At 34.1% G+C, this 21,550-nt stretch overlaps 3 protein-coding genes across 6 annotated transcripts; 1 reads left to right on the top strand and 2 right to left on the bottom strand.

Annotated features, from left to right (window-relative positions):
* Positions 1-7,024: 7,024 nt before the first annotated feature.
* Positions 7,025-7,992, top strand: LOC132633617 (protein SMALL AUXIN UP-REGULATED RNA 54-like). Its single transcript, XM_060350150.1, has one exon. The coding sequence runs from the start codon at positions 7,158-7,160 to the stop codon at positions 7,584-7,586; it is 429 nt and encodes a 142-aa protein (XP_060206133.1). The 5' UTR covers positions 7,025-7,157; the 3' UTR covers positions 7,587-7,992.
* Positions 7,993-9,069: 1,077 nt separating this feature from the next.
* LOC132629814 (uncharacterized) lies at positions 9,070-13,732 on the bottom strand. Its single transcript, XM_060345186.1, has 4 exons — positions 13,255-13,732; positions 12,240-12,685; positions 10,462-10,630; positions 9,070-9,631 (listed from the first exon to the last, which is right to left on the bottom strand). Exons 1-4 carry the CDS (start codon positions 13,664-13,666, stop codon positions 9,189-9,191), a joined length of 1,470 nt encoding a protein of 489 aa, XP_060201169.1. The 5' UTR covers positions 13,667-13,732; the 3' UTR covers positions 9,070-9,188.
* A 3,208-nt stretch (positions 13,733-16,940) lies between these two features.
* On the bottom strand, positions 16,941-20,242 carry LOC132629813 (1-aminocyclopropane-1-carboxylate oxidase homolog 1-like). Of its 4 annotated transcripts, XM_060345185.1 has the most exons (5): positions 20,067-20,185; positions 19,866-19,939; positions 18,102-18,633; positions 17,438-17,759; positions 16,941-17,342 (listed from the first exon to the last, which is right to left on the bottom strand). In XM_060345185.1, the coding sequence occupies exons 3-5, from the start codon at positions 18,620-18,622 to the stop codon at positions 17,091-17,093; spliced, it is 1,095 nt and encodes a 364-aa protein (XP_060201168.1). In that variant the 5' UTR covers positions 18,623-18,633; positions 19,866-19,939; positions 20,067-20,185; the 3' UTR covers positions 16,941-17,090. The 4 variants fall into 4 exon arrangements, with proteins under 4 accessions (XP_060201168.1, XP_060201164.1, XP_060201165.1 ...); XM_060345181.1 differs by lacking the exon at positions 19,866-19,939 and having other exon boundaries at positions 18,102-18,626; positions 20,067-20,242; XM_060345182.1 differs by lacking the exon at positions 19,866-19,939 and having other exon boundaries at positions 20,067-20,226.
* Positions 20,243-21,550: the final 1,308 nt, after the last annotated feature.

The following is a 21,550-nucleotide window of genomic DNA, read 5'->3' as shown; positions in this document are numbered from 1 at the left end:
GAATGGAAAAAATCTTGTTGGGAGCGCCATCCCCAAAAATGAGCCCTGCCGTGCACGATCAGTATCTAGTCGGGCTTCAGTGAGGATACTGGACACTGAGTCAAAATTTATACATATACACACACATACATATATATATATATATATATATACATATAATATTTATGTAAACTGATATACACCAATCAAGAATCATAATACATAGACCTTGAATTGGTTAGAGCAATTTGCACGATTGTCCTTATTCGGGGGTTGTCTTTAATTTTGGCCCTTAAATTGTTGGTCTTTAATTTTTGCCCTTCACCTAAAATATCTCAATGTTCTGGGTTCGAACACCGACTCAGTAAAAAAAAATCGAAAGGCAGAGTTTCGTTGCAAAATTAGGCCTATTCGGGCAAAGTTAATTCTTAAGGCCTAACTTTTGTAGAATTCCAGTAGAGTAAAAAAACACAAAAGTTTTTTTTTTTTTTTTTTGGCCTTAAGGCAAACGCAAACCGCTTGGCTTAAGGCAAACTTTTGCCTTAATGAAGAATTTTCAGACAAATTCTGTCTTATAAGGTAGACTTTTTTGAGAAGCCTTGCCTTGCAAATGTTTTTTTTTTTTTTGATTGAACTTCAAATCCAGAACTTCGGGATATTTTTGTCCACTTTTTTAAGCGAATGACAAAAACTAAAGACCAGCAATTTGAGAGGCCAAAAAATGAATTGGTTATTAACAGAAAATAGCTATAGATCCAGTCCACCCAACATTTTCATTTCTGGCTCACTATGTTGACGGGTCATTTGCAGTTTTGCACTTTTGACCCGATATTTTATGGTCTTTAATTGCTGTCCTTCAAATGGCTGGTCTTTAATTTTTGTCCTTCAAAATCGAACATAAGTTATGCATCATAATATTCACAAATTATGTCAGTATCTCTAAAAAACTTATGCCCCTATAGACATACGTTCGATTTTGAAATACAAAAATTACAGACCAGTCCATTTGAAAGACAAACCTTGCAATTACTTCAATCTTGACACAAAAGGTTTTAGTTCCAAATTAGGCCCAAGTTTTCAATTGGACCGAAATCCATATGGGCCTATTCTTCACAGTGATTGTCCAGTATCTGGGCTTTGATAAATTTTTATTCGGGCTTGATCCAAAGTTTTTTTTTCAAAAAATTACAAATCAAAAGATTTAATACCAAAAAGGAGTTTAAACGGTCTCTGCCTCAATGGCTAATGGATAAAAAGATAAACGGAAAAGGGCCAAAATTACCCCTCAACTTTGAGAAATATTTCATCCATACCCTTCGTTATACTTTAGAGCCAATTATACCCTTACCGTTATACTATAGGGTCAATTATACCCTTATGGCTAACGGTTGCCACGTGGCATCATCTCAAACCTTTAAAATTATTTTTCCCTCAAATAATTTTTTACCCGCTAAAATAACCAACCCTACCCGAATTTATTATTTTCAGCCCAACTAATACTTACCCACTACAATAACCAACCCGACCCGAACTTATTATTTTCAGCCAAACTAATACGAACCTTTGTTTTGTCTAGCATCAGTGAGTTTATGGAGAAGTCGGCTATGGAAGTTGAAGACGATAGAGAGAGAGAGAGAGTGGGAGTTTTGAGAGGGAAATAGTTTTTTAGGGTAATGGGTTGGGTCGTATTAGTTTGGCTGAAAATAATAAGTTCGGGTCGGGTTGGTTAAGTATTAGTTGGGCTGAAAATAATAAATTCGGGTCGGGTTGGTTATTTTAGTGGGTAAAAAATTATTTGAGGGAAAAATAATTTTAAAGGCTTGAGATGATGCACGTGACAACCGTTAGCCATAAGGGTATAATTGACCCTATAGTATAACGATAAGGGTATAATTGACCCTAAATATAACGAAGGGTATGGATGAACTATTTTCAAAGTTGAGGGGTAATTTTGGCCCTTTTCATAAAGATAAAACATAAAACGTATTACAAATGCGATTTATTCTCTACTTTTTGTTTTACCGTTTCTCAACGGGCTATAAACTGTAAAGCCATACAGTATTCAACTTATAACACTCTTTTCATTTGAAACGTTCCAAAATATTTCTTCTATGCGAAATTTAGAAGGAAAAAAAAAGAGTTTTAGAATTTGTAGCCATACGCATGTTATGATATTTGTGCGGTTATAAAAATTTCTCATTAAAAAAAAATCAAAATTTGTTTTTCTTTTTTAAACAGACTAATAACAAAAAATGTCAAACAAAGTGGAATGGATAGAATATTTTATTTCTACACAATCTTCCTAATTTTCAAGAAGTTAAATTCATTAGTAATATATTCCCAGGGTTCGAGCCCTTGGGAATGGAAAAAAAATCTGTTGGGAGCGTCAACTCCATAAATGGGCCCTGCAGTGCGCGATCCGGATTTAGTCGGGCTTCAGTACGGATAACAGACACCAAGTCGGAAAAAAGAAAGAAAAAAAAATAATAATAAAAATAATAATAATAAAAAAAAATATATATATATATATATATATATATATATATATATATTACGATTCTTGATTGGTGTATATCATTTTACATTAAATTTTTGTTTTTATTGTCAAACTAGTTTTTAAATCAAAATCGGTATTTATTGTGAATCAAATCAAACAGACCTTGAATTGATTATTAGCAGTTTTTTTTTTGGTCTTGTTATTAACAGTGACATTCTTTTTTGGGGCCAATTAGAAAAATACTTTTAGATCCAGTTCACCCAACATTTTCATTTCTGGTTCAAATCTTGACACAAAAGACGTTAGTTCCAAATTAGGCCCAAGGTTTCAATTGGACCGAAGCATGCTATATCATGCTTTTTAGCTTATGTATTTACTGCCTCTTTCTCATGCTTTGCTTTATCATGGTTTTTTCGCTCTCGTTATTTTCAAACTACTTTGATTTGTTTGTCTGTATCTAACCTTTTTGTCAAGTTTTCTCTTGAGCCGAGGGTCCTTCGGAAACAGTCTCTCTATCTTTCAAGGTAGAGGTCAGGTCTGCGTACACTCTACCCTCCCTAGACCCCACATTGTGAGATTTCATTGGGTATGTTTTTGTTGTTGCTTGCTCCAAAGGTTTTTTTTTAGCTTCCCACTCGGTGCCCAGTACCAGTATTGGAGTCTGATTCATCTGGATTTGCATCATGTATGGCATATTAAAGGGGTGGCCGCTCTTTACCTGGAGTTTTTCATTCTCTGGGCTCGGATCAGAGACGTATAGTAAAGGTAATGGTGCAAATCATTTTGAAAGTGAATCTTGTTTGACATTTTCACTTGTAATAAAATGTTGCATAGACATTGTCACGCCCCAAAATAGGATGAGACGTGACATGTAACCCAATACCTGTCAACTTACACCAAGCGAATCGATATAGAGTAGTAATTGCCCTCTACGTCATCATGTAACACAATTATTATTAATTGACAAAAATATTATCATGTAACGCAATTATCATTAATTGACAAAAATATTAAGTGTTAGTGAAGGATCCTAATATATGTTCTTGTGTCTTGTTTAAATTTTAGCATAAAGAATTTAAAATTGCAATAGGTAATTTCTGAGTCAAAATCTGATGTAACATTTACTGTGTTAGTCCGAATTGAGGAGAGTCTTTTATTTGGTCAAAGTTTTGGGAGAAGTTTGACATTGAAGCAAAGTTGCAAAGTATTTATTAGTCAAATTTGGAGAAAATATTTGAAAAAGTTGTAAAATAATGGAATTAGAAATTTCTTAACAAAAACCTGGTGGGTTGACTTGTACTGAAAAAGGTCATTCTCAGTATAAAAATTTGACTTTACTTGATTAAAACCTCATATTCTCACACATAATGCAAGACTATAGCATATCTTATTTTAACCTGCACGTACAATCATCAAATCAGAGGTTAAAGCATGAGTTAGATAAAACAAAAAGGATCATAGATATCGTCCTTTTTTCTAAAAAAAAATGTATATATATGCTGGAGCAAGAATTAGTATGTAAGCTATTAAATGAGGTTCTAAATTCGAGCTATGGGAATAAAGTTTTCTTGAGTGAGGAGCATTTTATCCTCCAAAAGTATAATTTTTCGGTACGTATGAGCAGATGTCAGAGATCAAATGGGAAATAAAAAGTAAAAGAATTACTTAGTATGAAAGTCAATTTGTTACAATCATATTAAAAAAATAACTACTTAGCGCGATACAAATCCAAATTAACAGCGCTCTAAAACTTATCAAATCAACAAGAAACTAAAAATAAATAGCCATTAGAAGACAATTTAGGGCTAAGATGACATCTAAAACTAATTGTTCCTAGTCTTCGAGGTGGGATGATTAAGATTCCATCTTTAATTAGCGATCTCAATTTTGAGCTTTAGAGAACGGAAAATTGTTACGGATCCTTTTATCCTGTCCTTAGCAAGCCTTTTCGAAATGAATCCAAACCAATCGGACTCGGACCTAGACATTTACAAATGTTAGACCGAAATAAAAACGCAAAAACAGTATAATTGTGTCATTTGAATAGAGAACTAAGAATTGTTAATTGGTTATAAATTTGAATGTTCTAAAATGTTTCCTTGCATTATGAGTATTTAATTATATTCTAGATGTTACTCAAAATAAAACTACAACCAGTGTACCTTTTTCTTAGATTTTCTAAAAGCCATTGCTCTAATTAATTGTTTTTAATCTTCCAATTAAATATTCCAATATAAGAAAATTACTTTTTAAATAATATTAGCTTCCAGGACCAGTACGTCGACTAGACCTAGTTTGACAACAGTGAAGTCCCTTTCTTCAATATCATCAACAGAAAAAGAAAAAAGAAAAAAAAAAGGGACCAAGATAAGATATACTATTAAATTAGGTATTTCTCCATTAGGAGTTGAAATTTATGAAGAAGACAGGCTTTATGGAAGCTTCTAATAAAATTTTCTTATTCTCTTTTTTTCCACGAAGAAGGTACACATTTTAGTACTTTCAATTAGTCCAAGACATATTACGTTAGTCATAAATACTAACAAATACTAAAGAAGATTGTCTTTATTTTGATAGTCTCTGCCTCAAAGTCTCCTAAGTCTTCTATTTATTTGTTTTTAATAATCATGAAATCTTCAAGAGTCGAAGCGCAAGGTTCGAAAATTTACAAAAGTGACAGGAATTAGCTATGAAAAAAGTTCCAACGTTGAACGACAAAAATCTCTAGCAATGAAATATCAAAAGATAATGTTAGCTCGAATTTCATAGCTTATTCTTGTATTTTTTGTAGTAAATTCGATGGATAACGAGTCGGTTCTTCTATCTTTTCCCATTTAAATAATAGGTTTTTGTTTGTGACAAGTTTCAAATCCCTAGTGTGCGCTTAACCACACATTATGTTCAAATGAGAATTCAGAATTTAAAGTTTATAGGTTCTAGATTCTAGTTCTTTCAAATAACTGAGTTCTAAATTAATCTACAAGACAAAAACAGGATTTTGCTAGAACTAAGTTCGGGGTAATTCATCTATTTCTCTATGTCCTTTGTGGATGCAAAAATTCCCTTCATTTCAACCATTTATTTTAACATTTGTCAAGTAGTGCCGTCCTTGTTTACTTATTTGGCCAATTCTTTTTGTTCCTTCTTCTCTTGTACTAAAAGTTATGGGTCTCCACTCTTCATTCTATTTTGTTTTTGATAAAGAAAATTTTGGTAGTTTTGACTAATTTTTAATCACCTAAAGTGATAAATATTCCAAGGGTTTAATTATAATATATACTTTATAATCTTTTGGTTTTTTGTTTCATGGGTACCCACCATTTTCAGCCGTCCAACATATTAAAGGGTTGGTGATAAGTCAATTTTTTTCTAGTTGATTTGGAGTTAATTTATTAAGCCCTTTAACTAAAACTTGATTCTTGATTCAATATGCAATGGTTAAAATAAGTTTTTGTTTGTTATAAAGGAATCTATTGGTTGTAACTAATCCAGTATCTCTTTTTAAGTAAGGTATTAATGGCTAAAATATAGCATGAGCTGTTGCTATTCTATTTAAAGAAAGTGTTCCTCTTTTTCTTTTTAATAATATTTGTAAATATTTGATAGAACCAACTCTAGATCTCTACCATCTACGTACCTAATTAAGATAGATTAGTTTTTTTTCATAGAGAAAAGTGAGGTACTTTTTGAAGTGGAATCTCAAACATGAGCTCAAGTCCTACCATCTAATAACGAAAACCCACTTGCTCGCAACTCGTGTCTATCAAACGATACAAGACATGTATCTTGTATATGACCTTTTATTACATGATTACATGATATATAATTTCGCTTTAGTTTATAACTTGTTAGGTTAATTACTTCGTCCTACGTAGGACCTAGTGTGAGAAAGTATTTTTTTTTCCTTTAATAAGTCTTAGGCAAGGCGGATCTAGTAAAGAAAATCGACTTCGCATGATCTAGTAACTTTGGCTTAAGTCCTTAATATATATTTTTTAAGAAAATCATGACTGAATAAGTAAAGGTCGCATATCCAGACAGAAACCGAGCTCCCACTCATGATCCATGTAACAAGCTACGCCAAGTAAGAAGTGTAGAACAATTAGTTCATAAGGACCACCATTGTATAACCATTTATCAATAGATGCTGCTTCCCAGATTGGGTAAAAATGTAAACCTATAGCTGCAGAAGTAGGAATAATGGTACCAAAAATAATATTGTTTCCACAGTAAATTAGACGTACTATTGAAAAAAGGAATTTTCGACGGACGTAGAAACTTTCCGTCTTTTAGATGGGACGAGATATGGTAAAATTTCGAGTGCGGACATATAAAGTTTAAACCTCGAATCTGTCTCCGATACTAGGTCTTCTTGGCTTATTATAGGCTATAAATTTGATTAGTTGATATGCACAAATTGCTATTAACGGTTGATAAGTCAAAAGTGCATAGAGACAACATTTAAGGACAAAAATACTAAACCACCACAATCATATGGGCAACTCTTCCAATTTTTAAAGTCAAAGGCTGGCCTTCTTTGAGAAACTCTTCCCCTAATTCCACACTACAAAAACCAATTGCTACCCACTCTTCTCCATTGCAATATTGTTCAAGAAATTAACTTCTTTCTCTTTAGCTCTCTCTTTCTTTGCATTTTCCTCTTCAAAATTTTGTACACAAAATGCTAGGTAAGAAGTTTGGTTCAATGAAGAATTTAGCCAAGAAGGCTAAGCTTATTAGAACAAATAGTAGTACGACTATTCACCATGATCAATCACAACATCTTGAATATTTGCTTGTGAAGGATCATGATCATGATGATCAAGATCATCAAGGGGCTAGTCCAACAAGTGCTAAATCCTCAAAAAAGATGGGAACATTTGCAGTGTATGTAGGGGAAGAACGCGAACGATTCGCGGTGCCAACGAGCTATCTTTCACATCCATTGTTCAAGATTTTGTTGGAGAAGACACAAAATGAGTTTGGTTTTGAGCAAACAAACGGACTTGTGGTTCCATGCAGTATTGCTGCATTTCAAGAAGTGGTCATTGCTGTGGAGTGTTGCAATGGGAAGTTTGATTTTGGTGACTTGGTAGAGGAATTTCTATAATTAGGTCGATATTTTCCAAGGTCATGTCTAACCTTGATCCAAAAGAATCAGATTAGTGGGGACGAATATTGTTAATTACTTTTGTACCACTTCTTTAGTGTGAGGATACAACAACAATTACAACGTCTTAATCCCAAACAAGTTGGAATCAACTACTTTTCTAGTGTGAGGATAGCGTTTGGAGAAATAGATTCAAGAATCATATCTTGAGGAGGTAACTACATTTTTAGACTTAGTTTTTTATTTGGTACCAAAGAGCTAGTGTAACCTTCCTTTTTCGCTTTCCCATGAGGTAGACTTGGAGAGGAGAAAGCAGATGAGAGAAGTAATCTTGTTGTTTATTTTCTTTTTAAATTAGTGTCAATTAGTTAAATTGTAAATTTGTAGTGACAAGAGAACTGAAAGAGAAATGTCTTTAATTATTTACTTCTTGCCCTTTCGATTACATTAAGAACAATTCAAAGATGTTCATCAAACTATAACAATTACTACTAGGTCTCAGTCCCAAACTCCGCCAGAGCAACCTTGGCTTGACACATTGTCGGTCCCAAAGCCGAATAAGAAAGGAAAAAAAAAAAGGCTGGCAATCAGTGTAAAACTAGCTAAGAATGTTCATCTCTATCATTTTAATATTTTTAAAATTAGCAGTGTATGTAATAGGCATGTTTTGTTTCTTTTTCTTTTTTGATTTTCCATTCGGTGGTCGGTACTCACAATTTTAGGGCCTAGACTAATCCGGATTCGCATTGTGTGAGACCCAATGAAAGGGAGAAATTTGGTGGTTGTAGTAAGCATACTTATCAAGTCAAAAGGAATTTTTAAATATTTAAAAGGGATAATTGGCAGTTTGATTATCATCAAGAGGTGCATGCATGTATGTTTATTGATTTGGTCAAAAATTAGATACTAAACACTGTGTTAACCACATTAACCCCAAAAAGAAGTATTTGGCTGCATTTTAGTTGGAGGAAGCTTAGCGATTGATTCCATACGCCGATATTTGTTTTGACTCAGCAGCAATTTATTAGTAGGTAGGTGATAAAGTAGTCATGAATATACTAATATTTCACAAGAAAAAAAAAATGTTCTTAAGAATATACCTTCTTATTGATCTACCCATCCCCCTGTCTCTCCCCCGTAGGGGCGGACTTAGAGTTGTGCCGCCCGGTTCATCTGACCCAATACCTTCAACGAGGAACATAAATTTATGAAAAAAAATTAATAAAGTAGTAACAAATGGGAGTTCTAAACCCATAATTTTTAAAATAGACAATGCTAAGAACCTTAAAGTTTGAGCCATAGAGTATAAATTCTGAATCCGCAACCCCAAAGAAAAAAACTGGTTAAATTGAAATGACGGTGCAGGATTTTGTTACATTGTATATAACTTAAATCCTTTTTTAAATAATATGCCGATGGCCCACACACTTCCCCTTGGAATTGAAACTCGGCGTTTTGAAAAAAGCAGAAAAGGAACAAAAGCTTGAAACTTTGATCTGAAAAACAAACTGTTCTTCATGGAATTTATTGCATTCTCATTGAAGACGATCAGTGGGAAAAACATAATGCTTGTTTAGTCATCTACAATTCCCCTGTAATTTGCTACCAGTCAACAAGAATTCTTTTCATTTCACCAATGAGCTCCATCATTTGTTCCCTAGTATGCAAAGGGAAAGGATAAACACATGCACAATCCAGCTGTCCATCCCTAATCGTGTCGAATATGGCAATAGAAGGGCCTACCCCGTGCACGGATGCACACCCGCTGAAGTCTTCTAATCCAATTTCTTGATGCACTTTGCTGGAGGTGTCGATCACAGGGTCTTCAAACACAGAGATGAGGGAAGTTCTTAGTGAAGAGGAGGGCGTTAAGCCAGGATTATCAATGGCCTTGCACATGAGGAAATTTAGGTCTCCCATGTCTGAGAAATGCTTGTTATTGTTCTTGGCGTTGGCAAAAGATGTGTAACTTCTCTTTGCTAGCTCCCATAAATCATCTCCTCCCTTAACGTCATGTGTGTTGAGGATTGCAGAATGATAAAAGCCTGCATGATTTAGGTCATCATTTTAATTACACTCTGTTAAGTAAACATCTTTGTGATACAAGTACAATAATTGAAATGAATAAAAGAGTTCAAAGAGTGGTGAGAGTTTTATCAAATGTAAGAACAATCACACGGTATTGGAGTATGCTGCACTTGCCTAAGAACCTATGTTGCTCGGACTCTTCAAAAATATTTCTGTGTGTGTGTCAGATCCTCCAAAGGTTATGTAGTTTTGGAGAATCTGACACGATTACGACAACATTTTTTAGAGTCCGAGCAACATAACCAAGAACTAGATTAAAAGACTAATAGGATATTTCCAACAGACTAGGGGTAGTCTGAGCTTTTCCCAAGTACATAGAAGATGTGCAATTAACTTGCAAGTCACGTATAGTTGCTTTGTTATTTACTTAAAACAAATTTGTTGCACACCAGCTGAGTTCCGATTGATTGCAACTAGTGTGGGTAATGAGTTTATGTACTCTCCTACTTAATAGGCTAGTCTTTTAGGTTGGGCTCTTCTATTCAATCTACAACAATTAGTATCAGATTAGATTAATCAACACTCGAGGCCGCAAAGCAAAATGGTGAGCCGAGAGAGTGCCACATCTGATGGCCTAGACCTCGAGAAGGGTCCTAGCCGTGACCAACTGGTAGGAGCTCGGGGTGGTACCATCTGTGACTAACTTAGGTCCAAAAAGAACAAAGAAAAAAGATTGGATGCCAGTAGTGACCAACCGGATCAGATGGACATCAAGAGTGGTGGTCTGGATTCAAGAAGTATAAACACCCGTTGCGAGTAAGTTTTTACAATAAATGCAGTAACAAACCTGGAAAATCAGGGCTAAGCACTGGATCAAGAATTGAGCGGCAGTTAATAAGGGTTACAATTCCATACTTCTCCCATTGATTCTCATTTAGGCCTTTTGAAGAATGAGCTGCAATTAATCCAGCAGCAGCCAACAGCCCACACAGTTTTATATCTCTGGTTTTGCAGCCCTGCCAAAATTCAGATGTTGTTACCATCTCCTAATGTTCCTTTCAGAACTAAATTGCAAACGGTGTACAGTTTTTCAGGTTATGAACTTAGACTTACCATAGACAGTTACATGTAACTAACTTTTAAATGACATGATTTTGCACTGTCAGCAGAAAGATTACACCATTAATCAAGCTATAAACCAGGTAAAATTCATAAATAGCCATTTTTTCACCTCTGTAATTGGAAAATTGCCAGTGTCATGGAGTTTCAAATTCCATAAGTGAAAACCATGAAAGTAGAGTTTCACCTATTAAACCTTATCTCTATTGAAAAGTGTTTTACAGCCCATGAAATTCCATGACAGTAGCCCTTTGGATTAAGAAAAGTTAGGTTATACCATGCCTAAGTCATGTGCAGGGCTATCCGTATACCTATTGTGCTAGTGAGAGATAGCAAGTACTTTACGGAACAGTCAACGTGTGTGCAAGCTGACTCAGAACCACCGTTATGAGAATTTTCTTTTTCTTTTAAAAAGTTAGGTTATACTATTGCCCACAACTTGGGCAGATTATAGTCATTTTGAGTATGTAACATCCAAATTGGCCAATTTTCACGTTCTGTACGTGATTAAAGTTATACATCCCGTGACACTGCATTCAACCAGGGCCACGGATTCTCAAACATAACAAAAAATGGGACCTAGGAAGTTTTATAGAATAGCTTTGCCTAACTAGAAAACAAAACCAAGATGTCACCTAACTTAGCAATTTAAAAATGACATTAGAAAATATCTGTTATATGACGGTGATGTTCGAGTCAGTTTGCACACATTATTCTATCGGATACCTGTTATTTGCCACCTAGGCAGGTACCTGATAACTTTATCCATCAAAATTTACGCAGATGAGAAGAAAATTAAATCATTTAATAACTTTTGTCTCCACTTAAATTTGAACCATAATCTCTTTTTTCAAATTTTCAGAATAATACAAAGGATTTTATAATCAATTAAAGTGAGAAAAGTATACATTTTTGAAATAATACTCAGGATATGATTAAGTGAGAAAAGTATACGATTAAAATAATGAGAAAATAATAAAAAATGATCATACAGTTACCATTTTCAAAAAAAAAAAAAAGATCCTGAATTTTGGAGATAGGTTTAATATAGCCCCTTAAATATAGTATTTAATAATTTTGATTCTTTAAATTTGTCAAAAATGAGCGTCTTTTGTCTCCGTCGAATATTTAACAAACTCCCATATTAAATTATCGGAAACTTTGGAATGAAAAAAAAAAAAAAAAGGAATACTGTTATCTTGCTCTTAAATAAGAAAACTAAAAAAAACGTGGTTTCTTATTATTTGTCCAAGCCTTTAACAAACTCTGGCAATTAAATTTATCGAAACTTTGGGGAAAAAAAAAAGACTATCAATCATTCTCTTAAATAAGGAAATAAATAACTAGATGATTTCTTTTTTAACTGTTCAAGCTTGGTGGAAAAAGTTATTGATATATTTGTTGGTAGGAGTCAGCAAGTACCCGTTGAATTAGGCGCGCAAAAGCAAACAGGACACCACCGTTATAAGAAAAATTTAGGAATTTACTAAATTGTAATAGACTTACATCAAGAATGCGATCAGTATCTTCTTTATTCAACTGCAATTTCACAACTTGTGATCCTCGTGTTGATTCAGTATCCATAAACTTCAAATTAGAAAATCTCAATGCATTCAATCCATAGCCAACCATATCTATCCCACGTGCCCAAAATGGCTTATTTGCTTTTCCAGCTGGAATATACTCCTCAATTCCCAAACCAACCTCCATCTTTTTCAATAATTCCAATTCTGTCCCTTCTCCATCTTGCTTCTCACTACTCATCAACTCCAACAACTTCCTCAGTAACGCTAATGCCGCCGCCCGGTCACACACCGACGTGTGAATCCTCAACGTAACGACCGATTTCTCGTCGTCTAATCGATAAATGCTCGCGAAAAGAACATCGATGTCGGATTCCGATGTCGTGGCGGTATTCAGAGACGGATCCAACATTTGAAGTTTATGGGTTCCTACGGTAATCTCAAGTTAATTTATAATGATAACAGAGTTCGCAATCAAATGAAGTATAAAATTTTATTCCCTCTATTTCATAATAAATAATGTTTCTAGCTAAGGCACACCCAGTACAAAAAAGGACTCCCCCGTTTGCTTTTACTTGTCATGTTTCGTTTCTCTAGAGTCAAGCTACATACACTTTGACAAATATTTTAAGATAGTATTTTTTTCTATCATATTAATATTAGGAGAATTACAACCTATAGTATTTTTCATATATTTTTTTAACATCTAAATTTTAATTTTAAAATATTTAATTAATTTTATTGAATTTAACTCCGGAGAGTGTACTCACTTTTAGAAATTATGAAGTATTTTTACTAAGTTACCCTTAATCAGTACTCCATTTACTTACATAAGGATCCAATTGGAAAGAAAAATATCTACGTTTTCTTAATTTTATGAAACACCACTTTATTTGAAAACAAAATGAAAAAATTAAAAACACCACTTATTATGAAACTAACGGAGTAATAAACTTTTAAATATGAGCAAAAGCTACTGGGTTCGGGGAAACCCGTACCTGAAGACGATGACGTGGCGGTATTTGCCCATGAGTTACAGTTGATTTCGTGTTCAAGAATGAGGTGAAAATCGGAGACTGAGTTAAGATTAGGGGTTTTGATGCGTCGGAGAATCTGAGCCGTTGATGAGAGATCGAACGGTTGGATTTGAAGATGAGAAGTGGAGGGAATGATGTAAGAGTAAGAGTTAGTGGCTGGTTCATAGTGGAGTTGAGATTTGAGGATAGGATTGGAATTTTGTAGTTTATGAAGGGCATTTTGGAGAAGTGAAATGTCAAGTGATTTTGATAAGAGGAGAGCTAATACTGTTATACCTGTACCACCTGGAACTGCCTTGCACCAGCTGTGCTCGGTGGTTCCCGCCGGCCGGCACGGCGGAGCTGCGGTGGTGCTAGGTTGTTGCTCAGCCATGAGAAAATATGATTGAGTGCTTGGAAATGGACAAATGGGAGTGACAAGTACTATAAAGTGGACAAACAAAGCCCAATCACACTTATTTATATTTCCTCCGTCCATTCCTCCGTTCAGTGACGAATTCAAAATTTTCATTCAAAAGGTTCAAAAAAACAAAGAAGCTAAAAATAAAAAATAATATTATCTATGGGAATCAAACCTACGATGCTAGAGATAAATTTGAATACTTTAGACCGTTTGAGCTAATCTTTTGCTTTTATTCAGGGTGTTCAAAAGTTAATATATCGACAAAGAAAATTTACTTTATATATAAACGGTAATTTTTTTTTTTAAATCCACCCCTGCCTCCGTCCCGATTTAAGTGTCTTCGATAATACACGAAATTTAAAAAATAAAGGAAGATTTTTGAATTTCATGATCTTAAATTAAATATGTGTTTAGTCGTTTAATTCTTAAACTTGATATGTAGAATTCTGAAATTAGAAAACTTACTAAATTTTGAAAGTTTTTTTTTTTTTTTTTTGAGATAGATTAAAAATAAAAGTAAAACACTTAAACTAGCGGAGGGATAACATTTTTGTAGTAGTGATAAAATCAATCTTCGGTGTATTTTTTTTTTCATATTTTTTTCTGTCTCAATTTATGTTTAGTGTTTAAGATTAAGAATGAAAGGAACACTTTTAAATTTATAGTTTAAAATAAATCATAAATATTTATGTGATTATAAATTATTTCATCAAGTGTAATTAAAAATTTAAAGTTAAACCATTATAAAATATAAGAAAAATATCGATCTTTTTAAGACTAACAAACAATGAGTGCCAGCTGGCCGGATTTTCGACTCACACGGCGGAGCTGCTTCCTTGCATTGCTCAGCCACCATGTAGTGGTGTTGTGTTATGACTGAGTGAGAGCAAAGAAGTTTACTTTTGGAAATGGACAAATGGGAGTGATGAGTACTATAAAGTGGATAAACAAAGCCTAACCACACTTATTTACATCTTTTTATTAGTAATATAACTATCCGTATTGGAGCCTGAATATATCCATATTCGCACCGCATAATTCTCATTTCTGACAGAAGCACTCCCTATCAAGTATCTTTCCATATCCTGCATTTGAATCTAAGACTCTTATTAACCCCCTGTTTGGGTGGTTGTTTTTCGTGGTTCATTAATGTACAATATGGTATGGTATGGTACAATATGATACTGTATTGTATTAATAAATACAAAATTTGAATGGACTGTATCGTTTATTGTGATTTAATAACATTTTTATTGTTTGGTTTGATTGTATGATACTGTATAAATAACATGTAAGTTTACTAAAATACTTAACCCTTAATTACAAACTAATTATATATTAATAAAATTAAGATAAATAATAAAATAAAACTTTAAAAATTAAGTACGTGGTGGGTGGGGTGGTCATTAGGTGGATGGTGGGGGTGGTGGTTGTGGGTTGTGGGTGGTAGGGTGGTAGGGTGGGGGTAGGTGGGGTGGTGTGGTTGGGGTGGGAGTAGTTGGTGGTAGGGTGGGGGTGCGTGGTGGTGGGGTGGTAGGGTGAATGTGGTGGGGGGGGGTTGGTGGTGACGTGGTAGGGGTGGGAGTGACAAACTGACCAAAATATATAATCGAACAATTAGTTGAAATTTGAAAATAAGAAGACACAAAAATTACATATCCCTAGCGGGCCCTAAGTTTATCTTTTTTCTTATCAATTACAAGAAAGAACAAAAATTAATTTTGTCTTTTTTCTCATATGTCAATTATTAGAAAGAAGAAAGCTTGAGAAACGTAGGAAAGGGAAGAGTTGATGTGGTTGTCTTAAACTATTTACTTTGTCAAAATCATAGAAGTGGATCTGCCTTTTTCCTTTATTGTCAATAAGTTCATACTTATATACAAGTTCCTTAAAAATATACAAACAAATATCTACCTCGTACATATTTACATCTCTTATATTTATACAACATACCCCTCAAATTGATGCATGAAGATTTTGAATCCTCAACTTGCGAAAGAAGTGCTCGTACCGCAATATTTCCAACACCTTGGTAAAGATATTGGCCGGTTGCGCACGAGAACGAATAAAACTAATACACATGGTGTCGCTAGCTATATCTTGTCACGAACAAACGACAGTCCACCTCAATATGTTTTATTAGTTCATGAAAGACAGTTCTCGGGGATACGCAACGCCGCTTGACTATTACAATGCAATCGTATTAGAGAATTATGTGTCACAACATCGAGACTAGACAAATCCTTTTTAACCATTTAAGCTCACATGTTATCATCACCATAATCTATACTCTGCTTCTGCTAATAACCAAGACACAATGTGCTGCTTCTTAGTACTCCAACACATAGGAGACTCGCCCAAAGAGACAAACCACGAGTCAAATGACACTCTGCCTAGTTCGAATCACACCATCCATAGAGTCGTAAATCACATTTATTTTGCAACAAAATACCTTGTTCTAGATTTCCTTCAACTAACACATTACTCGCAAAGCCGCTTTCCAATGTTTTTCTCTCGGTTATTGCAAGATCAAATGATTTTAGGCAAAGCATGTAAAACTAAAAGCCAAAGGCAAGTCTTGCAACCAAAGCAAAATAACATATTTGTTGATACCTTCATCCTTTGAAGTCTTATTTACTATTTTCTCTTTGTTGTAGAATTCTTTTACGTATATATCAGTTATTTTATGTTAGTATATCTTATTTATCAGTCACTAGTTAGTAAAACTTGACGCAGTGGTTATATCCAACTTTTACGGTAGTGACTTAGTAGCTCAGTTGGTTGGTTACCTGAACTTTCACCTTGTTGGTGAGGGTTCGAATCCCCACATTGTAATCCCCTCTCTCACTTCCCCTTCCCCTATCCCCTATGTAATTAACAAAAAAAAAATCCAACTTTTACGATAGTATATCTTGTTATTAGTGTATGATTCAAGATTTGGCTCTCTTCAATTGCAATGGTTAGTCTTTATTGTATAACTTAGATGTCTCGTATTTCTCGTAAAGGTGATCTTGATGTGGAGGTTCGATTCATTGAATGAACATTCTCAATAAGAGAGCTCGAAGAGAGCTCGGATCGAATTTGTATATAGTATCATGAGAAATACACTTTGCTATAGCCTTGGATTTTTCTCCTTTTTTTTTCTTTCATTTATGGTGTTTTAGGTGATTCTGCTCCTTTCATCATACTGTTATCAACTTCCATGACTTGTACATCAAATTAAATTTCTCTAATTCAGTCATAATCATGACAATTACTTACTCTTGAGTAAAATTTATTGATGGTTACATAATGAGCATAATTTTAAGATTACACATAGCTTCACATATATAGTCGCACAAACCTTTTTTGATACAATATATCTATCATCTCCAGAACTACTCAACAATTTAGTCTAAATCCTAAAATGCAACAGAGCAGAAGTGCCATCCAGCCCTTTGCTATTGAAATAAGTCGAGTACTCCTTAACTGTCGTTTCCCTGTACTTTGGAGGATTTTGTTCCGATGTCAACTCCTTGATAGGTCCAAACAGCCTTTCTGTTGGCAGAAAACTTGTCGTGAAGAAGCATGCCATTGATACCCTTGGACCGACCTTATTTGCCAGTACTCTATGTTCAACACTTTTATACTTGTCATTCGTTATTAGCTGAAAATGATTTGAGTAAAAAAATATCAACCTAAATAACATAAGTGATAAGACAAGTATGTTTCTGATATAGATGTGCTAAATGTAACACTTGCCTGTAGATGATCTCCTATATTGACCACGAGAGCTCCGGGAGTAGGGGGAACATCTACCCACTGGTTCTGATGTAGGACTTGGAGGCCGCCTATATTGTCTTGGAGAAGCACGGTGAGGAAGTCATTGTCAGCATGTTTACTGGTTCCTGGAGTAATTTCAGGTTGCGGGCATGCTGGATAATAATGGCCTAACGCCATAAGCCCCTCGGTACATCCCATATCCTTTAGGTGGTTTGACTCGAGGCCGATAGCCTCGGACAGTAGTTTGAATAGAATGTCACCTAATTTCATCACTTGGTTTGTGTACTCGAGGAGAATATCCCTGTGACAGATGCAGAATAAGCAAATAAGAACATAATACAGTCAAACCTCTTTATAACGGTGCGCGTCATTTGTGTAAATATGTTTTGGCTGCTGTAGCGAAATGTTTATAGAGAACATATAATATAACATAACATGAAAAACCGGTTACAAAACAAATTGTGACTTGCCTATATATGCACAATAAGCAAATAAAGCATAATACAGTCAAACTTCCCTATAACAACGTATGTTTTTTGACTGCTATAGCGAAATGATGTTATAGAGAACATATAATATAACATAACATGAAAAATTGACTCCAAGAAAATTTTGTGACTTGCCTATATTGACCATATAATACCTGCAGATAGAAGGTAATTCTTCAGGATTTGGAGGTATAGGAGCTGTGGTGACTCTAAAAGTGTCCCTCCAGTTGGTCACTGGTGCTTTAAACAAATCAAAATTGCTGTTAAGTATAAACTCCTTTGTGAAGTCTCGCGAATACCACTGTTTCTTCACCTCAGCATCTTGCTCAAAAAACCTGATAATCCCGTCTTTCATTTCCTCCAGATCATGACTAGGAATCCCATGATTGATCACTTGAAAGAAACCCCAAGTCTCGGATGCATGTCCAACTTCCTGGACTATCTTCTTTCGTTTGATCGGATCTTCCTTGATGCCATCAAGATCAATTACCGGAAACTTGAATTTCTTGTTGCTGCTCATTGCGGCTTCTTCACTCTCTGATGGTTGAACAAAAATTCTTGGCACTTTGGTGATACCTTCATCGACTAGTCCCTTAACACCGGCTTTTGTCTCATCAAAGGCTTGTAGTTCAGCCATTCTGTCATACTTTGCTTCATTTGTGTTGATCACCTCCATTTTTCTAATTCCTTTGGCACAATCAGTATTTGTTATTGGATTTTAGCTTTTGTCTAAAAGTGAGATTTAAAGTTAAATCTGCCTCAGAGGTATTGAATATATACAAATTAATTCGCAAATCACCTAAGTATTAGTCAAAATCAAAGAAAGAGATAAATCAACAAACAATTAATGTAGCTAAGAATTGAAATGTCTAACAAAGCCAAGACATTTTACTTGTCAGCTTTAAGACAAATTCGTTATCGTCAATATTTCATTATCGTATTCTTCATCAGCTGAAAATATTACCACTTCAAAATTCGTGTCCAGAAAGCAAGGGAAAAAGAGGAAACACATCATCGGTATTACTAGTACTAAGCTAAACTCTTAATATCAACCATGCATATCTTCAAAATCTAGAAACTTTGATCTGTCTTTGTTTCGAATTTCATTTTTTCTTCCTCACTAAACACGGAATTATAATCTACCTTTCGTAGTGTTTTTTTTTTTTTTTTTTTTTTTAAAAAAACATTTGAAAAAGTTACACCGGAGATCTCTTCTCATTTCCTTGTGTGAGGTTGCTCATATTGTTGGTCCCGAGCTTGAATAGAGGTGGAGAGTTGTGGTAAGTAGACCGCCAGTGTGAAACTAATCAATTTATGATGAATCTGACATTACAGAATATAAGTTGGGGTGACATAGTCATATAGCCGACTCAACTTCTGCCCTGCATTTTCTTTCTAACTACCTATTCTTCACACAAAGTTATCTAAAATTTGAACAAACTGCTATGCATATATGATTGCTGCAAGTGAGGCCAGTGAGGATTTTCTATAGAAATGAGAAAGACAATAGAAGAAATAACTAGGTGTGTTGGCTGTTGGACATAAATCATAAAAATTATTACTCCCTCCGTCCCACCTTATTTGAGATGATTCAGAGTACGAGCATCAAACAATTGAATTCTCTATGAGAATTCAGACATAGAATCTTCAAGATTTTTGAAGAAAATTTACATATATAGAAACTAGAAACTGCATAAAAGATACTATAAGTAATAATAATTCACAATAGTATTTAAAAGATATATGAAAAGATCCCAATCAAACAACCAAATAGTAACTGCATCACATAAAGTGGGACAAAGGGAGTAGTACTTATTTGTTTAGCAATGAGTATTTGCAAATACTGAGCTTCAGTATTTGAACTTCAAGTACAATATTGAAATACTGGTTTGAAGGTGTAATTAAAGTAATTCACTTACAAATCTTCAACTGAAGTTCATGTTCAAACACAACCTCAACTTCAACAAACCTTTTTCCAACTTTGAAGAGAAAGCTGATGAATGAATTGTCGAGTAGGACGGTAAGAAAATAAAAAGAGAAAACAGGCGAGGAATTTCAAAATAACCAAGAAAGTATTTATAGAGATTGTTTATAACTTGAAGCTTACAACAAGCAAATACCTATTCACTTGAAACACTTTGAGCGAAGGAACATCAGTTGAAAATTCTAGCCGAAACATACACACTCAACAACATTCAGTATATGCCCGTATGTTGTAGTGGGACACAAAGTTCAGTGCTCCTAATCTCGCCCAAACTACCCAAGACTTACTTCTACGCATCTCTTAATGTGCTCATTTACTAAGAATTTATAGTAGTATTTCAAAATGTTGATGGCAAAAATTAGTCCATGCAAGTGTCATATATGCAATGTTGTCAATTTCTTATGAAAAGAAACGGATGAATCTCCATTTACAAAGCAATTTTTGGACACACAGATGGACACTTGTCCATGACTAGCCATTCTTTTTGCCTATAAATAGCTGCTCTCATTTGCCTTGAGAGTGCATCAGCACACGCCTGTCCTCTTCCTCTTTTTAATATTTCCCCATAAAATATTAGTTGCTCATTTTCTCTTATTTCCTATCCTTTAATATTACGCTTATTTAATCCTAGGGAAACATTTCACTCTGCTGAAATAGTCCCGTAGGATAATGCCTAGCACGAATCAAGCCAATTTGTTTATTTGTTCAAATTATTATTGTGGTAATATTTTTTTTAGTGCTATTATTTTATTAATAATTAATTTGTATTATTTGGTTTTTCCTTTGTTTCCCAACAAACTTCACCGGCGAATGAACTAGTCTCTCAGATAATTTGTTGAACAAGTTATGTGTAGCACTTGAAATATGCTTTTTGTCACAATTAGCTAATTGAATTACCCTTTCAATTTATCAGGAATTATATTTTAATAAACAACAGTTACATCTAAATCCGCCAAAAACACTAAAATTGCACAACTTGTGCAACATACTCAATATCAAACAAACCACAAGAGAAGAAAAGAAAAAAGATTAAAATAAATGAACAAAAAAGGAGAAAAAAATAAAAGAAGAAAAGAAAGAAAAAGAAGATAAGAAGTAGAGAAATCAAAAAGAAAAGAAAGAAAAAAGAGACAATTACCTACAAAAGCTACAAGGGGTATTAAGGGTAAATAATTTTTGAGGTATGAAAGTAAGGGGGCATGAAAGAGTAATTATTTGGGGAAAAACGCAACTATACAAAAATATAAAAATATTTACAAAATGTTAGCAGAATTATTTAGTTAACATTCAGTAGCAGTTGGAGTTATATATCATATCAAATTACTCTCCATTAAAAGTATACTGCTACACGAACACTAACAAACTAACTGATTTCTTCCTATTTTCTTGCTCAAAATATATCTCTTGATCTCATGACACCTTCCTCTCCATTTTGGTAAACCAACTTTTGCGGTATGCTTCAGATATAAAAGGCTTATATGATACATATTACTATAAATAAATATTTTATTTAATTAAAAAGAATCACAAAAAGTGCTCTCGATATAACAAATTTATCCCATAATTATACAATTGTAACCTTTATACCCATAAATTTGTACTAGCAATATAACAATAATT

Source organism: Lycium barbarum, chromosome 3 (assembly GCF_019175385.1).
Source record: "Lycium barbarum isolate Lr01 chromosome 3, ASM1917538v2, whole genome shotgun sequence".
Lineage (NCBI taxonomy): Eukaryota > Viridiplantae > Streptophyta > Magnoliopsida > Solanales > Solanaceae > Lycium > Lycium barbarum.
The sequence above is the reverse complement of the archived record's forward strand: the minus strand, read 5'-3'. Positions and strand labels throughout refer to the sequence as shown.

Coding starts and splice junctions, on each gene's coding strand:
- LOC132633617 (XM_060350150.1), top strand. CDS start 7,158: ATGCTAGGTAAGAAGTTTGGTTCAATGAAGAATTTAGCCAAGAAGGCT.
- LOC132629814 (XM_060345186.1), bottom strand. CDS start 13,666: ATGGCTGAGCAACAACCTAGCACCACCGCAGCTCCGCCGTGCCGGCCG. Junction 12,686..13,254: donor CGCCACGTCATCGTCTTCAG/GTACGGGTTTCC, acceptor AGATTACCGTAG/GAACCCATAAACTTCAAATG. Junction 9,632..10,461: donor GCTTAGCCCTGATTTTCCAG/GTTTGTTACTGC, acceptor TAAATCATGCAG/GCTTTTATCATTCTGCAATC.
- LOC132629813 (XM_060345181.1), bottom strand. CDS start 20,125: ATGTTTCGGCTAGAATTTTCAACTGATGTTCCTTCGCTCAAAGTGTTT. Junction 17,760..18,101: donor GAATTACCTTCTATCTGCAG/GTATTATATGGT, acceptor CATCTGTCACAG/GGATATTCTCCTCGAGTACA. Junction 17,343..17,437: donor ATATAGGAGATCATCTACAG/GCAAGTGTTACA, acceptor AATCATTTTCAG/CTAATAACGAATGACAAGTA.